The sequence below is a fragment of the Pseudorca crassidens genome, chromosome 12, assembly GCF_039906515.1.
Source record: "Pseudorca crassidens isolate mPseCra1 chromosome 12, mPseCra1.hap1, whole genome shotgun sequence".
Taxonomy (NCBI): domain Eukaryota; kingdom Metazoa; phylum Chordata; class Mammalia; order Artiodactyla; family Delphinidae; genus Pseudorca; species Pseudorca crassidens.
In genome coordinates, this window is record NC_090307.1 from 90,929,573 (window position 1) to 90,943,266 (window position 13,694).

A 13,694-nucleotide genomic window follows, 5' to 3' on the forward strand; every position below is an offset into this window, starting at 1 on the left:
CCTAGAATGGCTAAGATCAAAGGGATGGACCATGCCAAGTACTGGTGGGAATGGAAAATGCTGCAGCCATCTGGAAAACAGCGTGGCAGCTCCCCAAAAGTTAAGTACAGAGTTACCATATGTATTAACTTCCTACTGCTGCTGTAGCAAATGCCACAAGTTTAGTGGCTTGAAACAACACATTTATTTTCTTTCACTCTGGAGGACAGGAGTCTCAAAGGAGCTAAAATCAAGGTGTCGGCAGGGCTGGTTCCATGTGGAGGCTCCAGGGGAGGGTCTGTTTCTCACCTCTTTCAGCTTCTAGAGGCGCCTGCGTCCCTCCAATCTGCTTCTGTATTCAAGGCCGGCTCCCCAAACTCCCACCTCCGTCTTACAAGGATCCTTGTGACCACGTTGAGCCCACGCAAATGATCCGGGATAATCTCCCAACTCCAGACCCTTAACTTAATCCCATCTGCAAAGTCCCTCTGGCCATACGAGGCCATGTCGACAGTGAACGTGTGGGTACTGACACCCAGACACGTCTATACGGAAAGATGAAGCTCCTTGGTGGGCAGGAGTACAGGCCCGGGGGGCAGGCAGCCAGGGATCTGTGACCTCGGACAAGTTACCAAACATCTCCAGGTAAGACTAAGATCACAGAGCACCTTCATGAAGGGGCCATAAAAGAAGAAAATTCAACTGAGCAAACCTGAAAGATCTTACCGGCTTGGGCTTCCCTGGTGGTGCAGCGGTTGAGGGTCCGCCTGCCGATGCAGGGGACATGGGTTCGTGCCCCGGTCCGGGAAGATCCCACATGCCGCGGAGCGGCTGGGCCCGTGAGCCATGGCCGCTGGGCCTGCGTGACCGGAGCCTGTGCTCTGCAACGGGAGAGGCCACAACAGTGAGAGGCCTGTGTACCGCAAAAAAAAAAAAAAAAAAAAAAGATCTTACTGGCTTTCTGCAGTGGTTCATGAATCAGGCAGCATCCAATCTAACAGACAGAAAGAAGCACCAAGAAGCTGTACAAAATGAAAGACTTTTATAGACAGAAGGGAAGAGGAACGAGGAAGTCATACTAGACCGAACATGGGCTGGTTACTGCAAGGTTACTTTCCTGTGCAGGTGACAGGCGTCTAAGAGGCAGGTGACCTAACTGGTGCTGATCTGGTGATTCCTGGTTCACAGGTTTAAGGTCCCATTTCTGGAGAGCAAAAGCCGTTATTAAATTAGGTCTTAGTTTGGTGATGTGGGGCTCAGCATAATCAACTCCATTTGGGGACGGTCGTCTTGTTTTTAGCCAGGCCTCGTGAGGACCAATTGGATAATACACGTGCTCAGGAGGGCACCTATCTGCCCTCATGTCCACTATGGTCCTTCTGCCCAGTGTCACGAGGGGCTTGGCCTGCAGGCGGAGCCTCCAGGCTCCCTTGCCCACTGGCGTCACCTCCGTCCAGCAAATGCTGACAGTTTGGGTGTTGGAGGGTGTGAGGGGAGAAGCCTGTGTATCTCTCTGCTTCTCTGTTGTTTGTTCGTTTGTTTTTTGCCGTAAGCGGGCCTTTCACTGTTGTGGCCTCTCCCATTGCAGAACACAGGCTCCGGACGCGCAGCCTCAGCGGCCATGGCTCATGGGCCCAGCCGCTCTGCGGCATGTGGGATCTTCCCGGACCGGGGCACGAACCCATGTCCCCTGCATCGGCAGGCGGACTCTTAGCCACTGTGCCACCAGGGAAGCCCTCTTCTCTGTTTTGAAAGGCATCTCCTGTTCTATCTGTATCTTCTTCCTGATTCCAGGGCTCTGCACAGCACCTCCTTCACAACCCCAGGTCTGACGGGGCCACCTTCCCCGTGCTCAGCCAGCATCCAGGATGGTTGGGGCGCCAGCTCTTGTTTGTCTCAGGGTTGCCCCACCTACTCCTGTCTTCAGCTCTTCCTACGCCTTTGTTACCAGTCCAGGGTACTAACTTCCCTCTGTAGAACCACCTTTGTTTTCCTAAGAGAACCCTAATTGAAAAATGCTCGATAATATAAGCTATTATTTTTAAATTAAGCATGTTCAGATTCATAGAAATTGCATGCCCCTTTACCGTATTTATGTGTTTACATGTCTTCCCCCTGCCTTTTATGAGTAGGGATAATGTAAAATGTAACAGACATTGCTTATTTGCCCACCCAATACCCATTCTTCCCTTCTTCGTTAGCAAAGAATCTTTATTCAAGGAGACAATGCATCTCACCTAGGGGCCGCGATGTTATCGGCCACTGAATGAAATTTCCAAACGATAGACAAGGCATTGTCATTAATTTTTGTCCAACTGGGGATACAAACACGTTTCCTATCACCCAGGAGTTCACAGTCCTGTGAGGCGCACTCAAGTGCCTGACACATGGTAAGTGCTCAGGTGAGATGGGTTGACTGATATGCTCTTTCATAAACCTGAATGCAAGCTGGGACCCATGACCTGACATAGGACTTATATTCCTGATTTACTGCATTATTCACACAAACTCTTGCAAATGTATAAAAGTTAAATCACATTTGGTTGAAAAGGACAAAATTGCACGAAGATGGACCTAGAAATCTAGACCATATAGACCCATTTTCTATGACTATTTACTTCCAAAAATGTATCACCCCTTCACAGCCTGTGCCTGCCAGTGTGGGGTGATCTTGGGAGAGGCATTTCCTCTATGGCCTCACCCAACTTGGCTCTGACTAGTTACCATTCACGTGGCCAGTTAGCATTCATGGCAGGGACCTGGCAAAGTTCTTAGCCTCATTGGACAGATGAAGTAACTGGAGATCAAAGAGCTCCAGTTTGAGTGGACTGAGCTAACGTCCACAGCAATGGACAGGGCTGGCCATCCTACCCATCACGACTGCCCAAAACCCACCCACACTTTAAGATTCCAGTTGTGTTAAAAAGCAGGCATTCCTGTGTGGGAAGAATGTTAATGGAAGTTATCGGCCATTTCAAATTACAGAATAGGAAGGAATCTTCCAGATAATATAAGCAAACTTCTTTACTGTGGTCCACAATAAGAACTATATCTTATGACCATATGTGTGTGTGGCTGAAACAAAAATATCAAAAAATGATAACAGCTTACACCCGAGATGCCCTTTATTCTTTTTAAAAACATTAAACAAAAATGCACTCGACAGGACTCGCCTCGTGGCGCAGTGGTTAAGAATCCGCCTGCCAACGCAGGAGACACTGGTTCGAGCCCTGGTCCGGGAAAATCCCACATGCCGCAGAGCAACTAAGCCCGTGTGCCACAACTACTGAGCCTGCATGCCTAGAGCCCGTGCTCCACAACAAGAGAAGCCACCACAATGAGAAGCCCACGCACTGCAATGAAGAGTAGCCCCTGGTTGCCATAACTAGAGAAAGCCTGCGCACAGCAACAAAGACCCAACGCAGCCAAATATAATAAATAAATAAAATTATTTTTAAAAAATGCACTCCACAGAGTTGTCAACACTCTTGTAACTATCACTCAGCTCAACAAATAGAATGTTTGCACCATCCCATCAGCCTTTCCTGATCATAACGCTCTGCTTTCCCCACATCCCTCACGTAATCATCTCTTTTAACATTGCTTTACTTTGCTTTAATCTTTTCTTTTCAAAAGCAACTTCAATTTTATTTATTTATTTTTAAATTTTATTTTTTGGCTGTGTTGGGTCTTCATTGCTGCACGTGGGCTTTCTCTAGTTGCAGCAAGCGAGGGCTACCCTTCGTTGCAGTGCGCGGGCTTCTCATTGCGGTGGCTTCTCTTGTTGCGGAGCACGGGCTCTAGGCATGCAGGCTTCAGTAGTTGTGGCTCGCAGGCTCTAGAGCGCAGGCTCAGTGGTTGTGATGCACGGACTTAGCTGCTCCGCGGCACGTGGGATCTTCCCGGATCAGGGCTCGAACCCGTGTCCCCTGCACTGGCAGGTAAATTCTTAACCACTGTGCCACCAGGGAAGTTCCCTTTGCTTTAATCTTTTACCACCTAAACACTATAGCTTAGTTTTGCCTGTTTGAATTTTAGGATTGAAATCACAAAAGTACTATTTGTACTTTTCCGTCTTGCTTCCTTTCAAAATTGTTTCTGATTCATCCAGGCTCTTGCTTGTAATTGCAGCTCATTCGGTTTCATTGTATATTCCACTGTGTATATTACTATACTACAATTTATTTAAGCGTTCTGTTGTTGATGGACACTTGGGCTGTTTCCAGTTTGGGGTCATTCAATAATGATGCTATGCTAGTGGGAAGCAGCCGCATAGCACAGGGAGATTAGCTCGGTGCTTTGTGACCACCTGGAGGAGTGGGATAGGGACGGAGGGAGGGAGGGGATATGGAGATATATGTATACGTGTAGCTGATTCACTTTGTTATACAGCAGAAACTAGCACACCATTGTAAAGCAATTATACTCCAATAAAGATGTTAAACAAAAAAGAAACAAAAAGTTGCTATAAACACTTGAGTCCAAGTCTCCCGCAGGTCTTGGGGTATCAGGTAAGACAAGTGGAAATGCTGGGTACTGGTAGGTATGTTGACCTTCACTAGACAGCGACGGTTTTAAAAAGGGGTTGTACCAATAAACTAAATAGAATAAGAAACAAAACAAAGCAAAGTCACCCCGCATCCAAGTGACAAGTCTCCGCAAACGGGGTTGCCACCAGCGCCCCAACCACTTTTCTCCCACATGGGTCCCAGGACCCCCAAGTCCGTCACCGCGAAGGGCTTCCCGTTTACTAAGCTCTTTGACACCCGCTAAGGAAACCTTCCGTGGTACGCGAGAGGAGGGTCGTGACCCCCAGGACCGAAAACAAACCAGGGCACCAGAAGGCCATGCGACCCATCCCAGGGCACAGCCTGTCAGCCACCCCCCGGGCCTCAGAGTCCCGGCCCCAGGTCACCCGACCCCACGACCCCCGGCTCCAAACCACCCGACCCCACGGACCCCCGGTCCAGGCGGCAGCCAACAGGAAACCTCGCCCAGAAAAGATATATCCGCCCACACCGAGCCGCGCACTCGGCCCACGAAGCACCCGCCCTCCTTCCGCCCAGAGCCGGGAAGGGCCAGGGTGTGGGCAGCGCGCGATCCAGAGCTGCGCTTTCGCCACTGCCCTGGACGGCCGCCGGAGAAAAATAAAAACGAAAACCACACTCCTCTCTGATAACTGCAGCCCCGAACGTGGCGGCGCCTCCGAATGCGAAAGGCTAAAGCCAAATCTTTTCTAGCGGCTCAAACTGCCCCGGGAGTAGCGAATCTGCAGAACCTGCTCGCCGGAAGTAGGGCCGCCCCTCGCCGGAAGTTGCGCTTCCTCCATTTTGTTGCCCGCTATGGCGGCGGTGTAGAGGTTGGGGCCGGGATGCGGCGCGTTTGACTGAGGGGGTAGGCCAGGCGGAGACATCGGGGACATCGTCGCGGCGCAGAAGAGAACCAGCCTGGACGCCGGGGACGCTGTCATGTACGGCGCGACCGGAGGCCGCGCCAAAACCGAGAGGAAAAGCGGCGCGAAGGAGGAGGCCGGGCCGGGCGGTGCCGGCGGTGGGGGGAACCGAGTGGAGCTGCTGGTCTTCGGCTATGCCTGCAAGCTGTTCCGAGACGACGAGCGGGCCTTGGCCCAGGAGCAGGGACAGCACCTCATCCCCTGGATGGGGGACCACAAGATCCTCATCGACAGGTCGGTTCCTCCCCCCACCCGCCGGTCCTCCCCTTCCCTCGCCCGCTTGATTTCGTCTGATGTTGACTTGATGGCCAGGACTGGAGAGGGGTTTTCTGGAGCCATCAGGGATCCGGGGGGACACCCACTCCCCTGTCCCCACATCCCCCTGGTTTTCGGGGGGAGGGGGACGGTGAAACCGGCCCTAAGGCCCTGGCTGGAGCTGCGTGTCGCGTCTGTCGCCGGAGGGATCGTCTCTGCCCCCGCAGCCACCTCGCGACCTCTCACTCTTGTCGCTGGGTTGCAGTTGCCACTCCGGGCAGTGGAAGCTGCCTGGGCCCTGGGCCTCTCCTGACCGGCGCTCTGGAGCCCTCCGCGCTCCCATAGCTCGGTGTGGGTGGGAGGGCAGCCCGAAACGCCGCAAGCTTGATGCCGCAATTAGATACCTCTTGGGTCCCCTGAGTTGGCTTTGAAACTGTCGTGCCCGCAGCGCTCTCTGTGGAGCGCGCATATTTTGCCAGCTTGACATTTGACTCCCCCCGACTCCTCCCCCATCCTGTGTTAATCCCAGGAGTTTGACAGATTCAGGCCGAGGGTGAAGTTGCCAATCAATTGGAGGCCAGTTGACTTCGTGCAGACACTGGCCTTGCTCTTAGACGTAGCGTTCTTAGGGCTGGTTTCACTGTCTCTTACAACTGAAGGGTGGGGCTGGGATACAGATGTGTTCTTTTCAAATCAAAGGTGCTTTAGGTGATCACCCTGGAGGGTGTTCAGCCACTTTGGGCAGAGGGCTCCCGGGATTGGATTTCTAAAGATGTTTGATTTGAAAAGGATGCCCTTACGTGATGTAGGTTGTTTGCTCTCTTCCCCTCCCATGTTTTCAGTCCCTCTTTCCTTCTCCTTGGGATTTTTGTTTGTCGGTTTGGTTTTTGCCAATTTGGCAACTCTGCTTCTGGGGCCCGGACTGAAAAGTAACCGTGACCAACCATTAGACTGTGGAATAGTCTCCGAGTGAAGGAAGCCCATCGTTTGAGCCAATTAAAACTGGATTCTGCAGAGCCCTGGAACATGACTGTAGGGATGACCTCTGAGCTGGCCAGAATGGACACGTTAATGACCAGACGGCTTTTTCCATCCCCGACGTTTCCATTTGGAGTTAGATCTAGACAAGAAGGACTCATGGACGGAGGGTGGCCAGCTCAGGTCTGGACCTGAGGGCCCCCATGCTCTGCTCAAGCATGCTGTGCCTTTAAACCATGGTTCCTATTGAATCATGCTGCCTGAGCTGTCAGGCAGCTTCCTTTTCCAAAGTGTTACTTGCGGTATTTATTATTAAAGTTTGATAAGCAAGAAAATCTGAGCTTTTTATACAGTTTTCCATATCATTCTGTATACGATGGGAGTTAGGTCTTCCAAAACCAGTGGGGAGCAAACACCACACATGTACATGTGTAATATTTGAAAATAATGATCTACATTTGTAAGTTAAGGAGGTTTACAGCATAGTAAACATAATTTTGAAATTTAATAAAATGCAATAACTTGGCTACCCTGAAATTTTTGGCCTTTTTTTCTTGTAAATGTCTTTTTTTACCTGTAGTATTTTCTGGTTCTCATTACAAAAGTCAGCATTAAAAAATTAAGCAGACTTTTGTTTGTCTTTCTACATTTGTTTTTGCAACCCTAAATCTGAGTGTTTTAAGTGAAATTTACTAATTCACTCATTATCTGAGAGGTGCACATTGGCAGCATCTTCACTGAATCTTCTGTGTTAAAAGCATGGCAGGAAGTGCTCTTCTTAATTTGGCTAAAGTATCTATCGGTCCATGCAAGTACACGTGGATGCGTCTTCATGTATGTTATATCTTGGGGGCATAAAGTCTGGAAGAAAATAATGATCCTGCATCTCCTAATAGTTTTGCTCTGTTTCGAGTGAACCTCCTTAAACTGCACGTATATGTCACTGTTCCTATGTATGTGTGTCTCTCTATCACATAACCCAGCACTTATTTCCTCAGCCAAGTGGCTAGGGGGCGAGCCTAGCCAAGATTTTACCTCCAATGGACGCAAGTTTCTTTGGTGAAGATCTCTCCTGAGAGTTCGGGACTAGCAGAAGGAAGCGAGGAAATTTCGACCGTTTGGTTCTTACGGATAGGTATTTATGTATCCGGTTTGTGTGAATGTAAGCTATGATATTTGACTTTTCAGAAAAAAAATTTTTTTTATTTTTTATTTTTTTTGCAAATGGCATTGAATGGTTAACCAAACCATACACGGTAAGAACTGCCACTGAAGTGGATACCATTTTAAGCTATTAAAGGATTGTTTACCTTTAATTATAAGTTTTATCATATTGCAGAAAGGAGCTTAGACTTTGTTAAGATAACTTGAGCTTAAAAGTAGGTGAGCTATGACTAGCCAAATTAAATATAAATCTGAGAAGAGTTTATATGTTTGTTTTCCTATTTTTATTTCTTTATCTTAATCGGTAAGTATATGTATAAAACATCCCACACAAACCAACCCAGACGTTAATTTCTTTCCATTGACCAGCACGTTCATATTACAGATATGATGGGCGCGGTCACCTGCATGACCTTTCTGAGTGCGATGCTGAGTATTCCACATGGAACAGAGATTACCAGCTCTCTGAAGAGGAGGCACGAATAGAGGCCCTGTGTGATGAAGAGAGGTATTTAGCCTTGCATACGGACTTGCTTGAGGAAGAGGCAAGGCAAGGTACTGCTCAAGAAAAACTTATTTAAGCAACAAACTCTTTAAAATTTTTTAAGTATTTAAAAATTTACTCCCATTCATTTTTTTATACTCACTCTTTCTGATATTATCTTGACAGTACCCAGTGGATTGGAAAAACAGGAGTCTTTGCGTTCTGAGAGGACCTCAGGATAGTTTATATATAGAGCCACAAAGAATTTTCCCAGCTTTTGAGGGCAGACTGGGATTTGAAAAAACAAAAACCAAACTCTTTAACTGTTCTTCTTTAACAGTATCGTATAAATTAAAATTGATGTTCTTGTCTTTGCCTTAACAATCTTTAATACAGTTCTTAATCCCCAAATTTCTCAGCAGGAAGAAATTTTCCACAAAAGACACGTATTCTGCTGTCTGTGGTAAACATGTACTGGCAAAAGTACATATTGATAGATATGAAGTGTGAATTTTTAGAAACATTTTTGCCTCAAAAAGAGGTTGGAAAAAGTGTGCTGTATGCTTTACTGATAGCTACAACTTTAGAAATATATAAAATTTTTCTCAGTAAATTTCTATTTTTGTTAACATAATTCTTATTTTTCTTCAAGAGGAAGAATACAAGCGGTTGAGTGAAGCGCTGGCGGAGGACGGGAGCTATAATGCGGTGGGATTCACTTACGGCAGTGATTACTATGACCCGTCCGAACCAACAGAGGAAGAGGAGCCTTCTAAACAGCGAGGTGGGGGGCTGCCCGGGGTGATGACGTTGGGCAGGTACTACGTGCAGCGGTAGAGTCTCCCAAACACGATACGGGCACTGAGTAATTACAGCATCGCTGGGACAGAAAGAGAACATCATTGGTATTAGGGTAAAACAAAGCTAAAAACCAGAAGATGAATTGTTAATGGAGATGGAGAGTGAATTCAGACTTTAGTTACTGTCTAGGATCTGGGTGCCTTTCCTTTATTTCTTTTGGATTCAGGGAATAGGAAGTTACTCACGCTGGATTCTTTGTTTCTAGATAGACAGTATATGTGTTGAAATCCGCAGTGACTTGCTCTTGGGCCGTTGACAGGACAGGCGTTAACCACCCTCCTGCTAGCCTGCTCCTTCACATCCCCCCACGACTGAAACAGTGGCCGATGCCCAGTGGAAGGACGCCTGTGGGGTCAGTTATTACCAGACAGAAAACAGCACAGTATGTCCTGCTTAGGCTCAGTAGGCCCTAGGGGATAGACTTAACCATATGGTATTTCAAAATAATGTTTACATAGAATTAAAGATTTTAAATTTATGCCTTTCTGGATTAACTCAGAATATTTATTTTTTAAAAAAATAGTGCTATTAAAAAATCCAGACCCATGTGCAGTTCAGGAGCAGGTGTCCGTAGTCACTTTGGTAAGACCTGAGAGCACCTTTGTTATAGCCCTGCATGCTGGTCAGTCATGAATCGTCAGTGATGATAGTCATTGAGGGTGGATCACTCTACTCGTGGTGTTCTGTTAAAGAGAAGGAGAACTTCAGAAGCCTAGTCAGACGTTCAGAATAATGAACAGGAATCCCATCATAGAGGGATTTCACTTTCGAGCTAACTGAACCTGTGATGTGGGACTTGCTTGTTTCCTCCTTAAGTAACAAACCTCCTGACACGTATGAAGTAATTATAGCAGTTTAATATTAACATGCTGTCTGCCCTGCACAGTGCAGCTGCACCCGGGTTCTCCCGACCCCTCGCCGGGGGCGTGATCCTGGGAGAGCAGTACAGACACTTGCCTTGTTGCCCCTCCTTTCCTTCTGCTCATTACTTGATGGACATAAGAATCACTGTTGCACAGCTCTGTCCTGCGAGCTTCTAAAGAGTTTTTCCAGGTGTAGTTTTAACCGTATTGAGTTAAAGCGTGGTTAAGGTATTAAACACCTTTTTCCGTTGACCTTTGGATCTGACCATACCTCAGAAGTTAGGGTGCGGTAGACATGTTCTTGCAGGTTTAAGAAGTATACACTCGTTCCTTTATCCAAAATAATTCATCCACTTTGGGATTCCGAATAGTTCCTGTTTTATTGTTGTGTCTGAACCATATGCGTTATGTCTGCTTTAGATATCTAGTGTTTGATCAGAAGGAAGGAATGCATACTGTCACCATTTCACAAGTGAAGAACTGAGATTTATAGCGCCCAGATGTCCTTTGCAAGGTCCGTCGACCGCCTTTGGAAAAATGTATAATAATCGTTCCTTAACATTTCAGATTAGGGATCAGCAGACTATGACCGAGGCCCAGCTGGCACGTCTCTGTGAGGATCTATTGGAACAGCTGTGCTCATTTGCTCACGTTTTATCTGTGTGGCGTTTACACTCCAATGGCAGAGTTGGGTAGATGAGACAGAAGAGCCAGAGACACTTGCTGTCTGGCATTTTACAGAAAGCGGCTGCCAGCCCCTGTCCTAGGTGATGGGCACTTGTCTTGGCGTGATTATTGGGCTGGCTGCTGCTGAACTTTGCTATGATTATTGCATTTTAAGAACTTCCACGTGACTTGGTTTCTCTTCCAAGTTTTAGTATGTTTTCTCTTTAACGTAACGTTCTCTGTATTTAAAATGTTGTTTCTTTCTGTAATCACATCCTCAGAACTTTGCTTGGTACGCTGATTAACTTTTTAGTGGAAGTTGGGCCCATGTAAACCTTACAGCTTGACACTTTATGTTTAATTTACACTAATATAAATAAAATGCCACATCTATGAATAACATGTACACATGCACACAAACATACACGTACGTGGATGTGTACCTATACATTCACGCACTTTGTAGACGGAATTCAAACATTGGGTGTTCGGTGCCCAGCACCACTAACAGCCAAACTTTACTTTACTGCTGCGTTATCTTAAAATTTGAAAATTTAATTTTTGTTTGTTTTCCTGAGTCACCAACATGTCTAAATATTCCTTGATTTCCAGAATTACTATGTGGTTGACCCTTGAACACCACAGGTGTGAACTGTGCAGGTCTACTCATTCTCAGATTTTTTTTTTTTCAATCAAACGGTACTGCACTGTTGGTTGAATCCACAGATGTGGAACCGCAGGTACAGAGGGCCAGCTGTGGGACTTAAGTATCCACGGATTTTGGTTTCCCCTGCAGGTACTGAGGGATGACCGCATTGTCTGGGCGTCTTTAGCACCTTAAAGCCTTGTGACATTAAACAGAAGCATTTGATGGAACCTTTATTTCTGTGCAACTTAACTTCTCTCTTCCCTTTTTGCAGCTTACTGTTTTCATCCCAGTTCCATCCTTTAAATTTTCTGTTTTTCATCATTATTACATATCCATTTTTTAAAAAAGAGAAAGTTACTTAAATTTATCTGAATCTGAGTTAGTATTGCAATGGTTGGGTTTTATTTTGTGCTGCTAAAGCCACTTTTCTGTAAAGAAAGGTATGTATAAGAATAGAGCAAAGCTGTGTAACCCACCTGTTCCAGACAGCTCTTTTGATTCCAGTGGCTTTATTTTTGAGAACAACTTAGCACTAAGGAAAGGCTGTTTCCTTAGTTTCCATCACTTTGTCATTTTAGGGAGGTACGGTAAAAGTTGTACTTTTATAGAGACACCTCTGGCTTCATTCCCAAAGGAAATTGAGGATTTGGAGCTGTTACTTGGCATGTCGCAAACCAGTGTTTTCTAATATCTACCAGTTCAGTGTGTCATTTGGTTACTGAAGCTGAGCGGGGGTATTGTTGATTACAGGGAGCTTTCAGGCCACAGTAAGTCTTTAGCCCTTGGGTGAGAGTAAGGCTACATGAACTTGTGGGGCAGTATTAAATACTCTTATCTAATAGGAACTTGTAATCAGTCTGTATCTCATCAGACTACAGTCCCCGGGTCCCTGTGTACTGTGAAGCCTGTTTAAAATGCCCTCTTGGCTTCACAGAGAATTAGGTTTGATAGGAGACTTTTGAAATTGTTCATCTCTTCAAGAGACTCTATTATGTATGATGGAAACGTTTGTTTTGATGAAGATTTAATATTTATCTCATGTCATCTTTTTTGAAAGAAAAACTTAAGTAGATGTTGAAATCCTTAAAACTGTTAGCTTTTACAGGGTTTCTACTATTTTTTGTACATTTCACTATATTCTTTTAAATTGATCCTCTGAGTGATTGAATTGTATATAGGTACCTTAGAGTTCAGAAAGCTATAATGTGTAGTGCCTTGTCTAATATACAGTAGACAAATGTTTATTAAATGAACCATTAAAGAAGAAACGGAGGGACTTCCCTGGTGGTCCAGTGGTAAAGAATTGCCTTACGATGCAGGGCGCGGGTTCAACCCCTGGTCGGGGAACTAAGATCCCACATGCCGCAGGGCAACTAAGCCCCCATGCCACAACTGCTGAGCCTGTGTGCCACAATGAGAGAGCCCACATGCTGCAAACTACAGAGCCCACACGCTCTGGACCCCGTGCGCCACAGCTACAGAGCCCACACGCCCTGGAACCCGCACACCACAACTAGAGAAGAGAAAACCCGCACGCTGCAACTAGAGAGAAGCCCGCTCGCCGCAAAGAAAGATCCCGCATGCCTCAACAAAGATCCTGCGTGCCTCAACTAAGACCCGATGCAGCCCCAATAAATAAATAAATAAACAAATAAATAATAAATACGTCTTTAAAAAAGAAGAAGAAGAAGAATTGGAAATACATCTGATTATTTGTGGAAAGAGAGGTGGTTTGCTTGGGGGGAGAAGTCTTGGCAGTTACATGCTGGGGTTTTACGGTTCAGCGGTGAAAGCGTTGTCTTGGAATTGAGCACCTGTGCCTGACGCTCTGGGGGACCCACAGCGATAGTTTGAAGGGCGGTCCTAGCAGGTCAGAGGGGCTGGGAAGGAGGAGAGCCTAGCGTGTGTCGAGTGCCTGCCGAGTGCGGAGCCTTGTTGGGGAAATGCTCACGTGCCTTGTCTCGCTGCACCCTCCCCACGGCCGGGGAGTCCACGCTGCCGCCGCTGTGTCTGTACCCCCAGCCCCTCGGGGGTTTGGTAAAGTGATTCTGCCCACACGTGGTGGAGCGAGCAGAGAACGGAAGTGTTCCTGGGAGGGATGGTGTGCGACAGAACCGGGAAGGGCCCGTCATGCCCGCGCCCCCCGGCCCCATAGTGCCTTACAGCTGGTGGGTGTGCCTCCTCTGCAGGTCACGGTTCTGAAGTTCTATGTCTTCTTTTTATACAGAAAAACACGAGGCTGAAAATTTGGAGGAAAACGAGGAGCCTTTCATTGCCCCTTTAGGATTGAATGTGCCGTCTGATGTGGAGCTGGTAGGTGTCTTTCTCGTTCACAATACTGTT

The 13,694-nt window shown here is 46.8% G+C and overlaps 1 protein-coding gene across 3 annotated transcripts in view; it reads left to right on the top strand.

Moving 5' to 3' along the window:
• The first annotated feature begins 5,291 nt into the window (after positions 1–5,291).
• SFSWAP (splicing factor SWAP) overlaps positions 5,292–13,694 on the top strand; it is an 82,602-nt gene continuing 74,199 nt past the window's right edge. The window contains exons 1-4 of one of the 3 annotated variants that reach the window (XM_067701246.1): positions 5,292–5,665; positions 8,214–8,383; positions 8,965–9,096; positions 13,579–13,664. In XM_067701246.1, the coding sequence (XP_067557347.1) occupies positions 5,448–5,665; positions 8,214–8,383; positions 8,965–9,096; positions 13,579–13,664 (606 nt within the window). In that variant the 5' untranslated portion in view covers positions 5,292–5,447. Of the gene's footprint in view, positions 5,666–5,685; positions 8,384–8,964; positions 9,097–13,578; positions 13,665–13,694 lie in introns of those variants that run through there. The other 2 variants (XM_067701244.1, XM_067701245.1) reach the window with 2 other exon arrangements.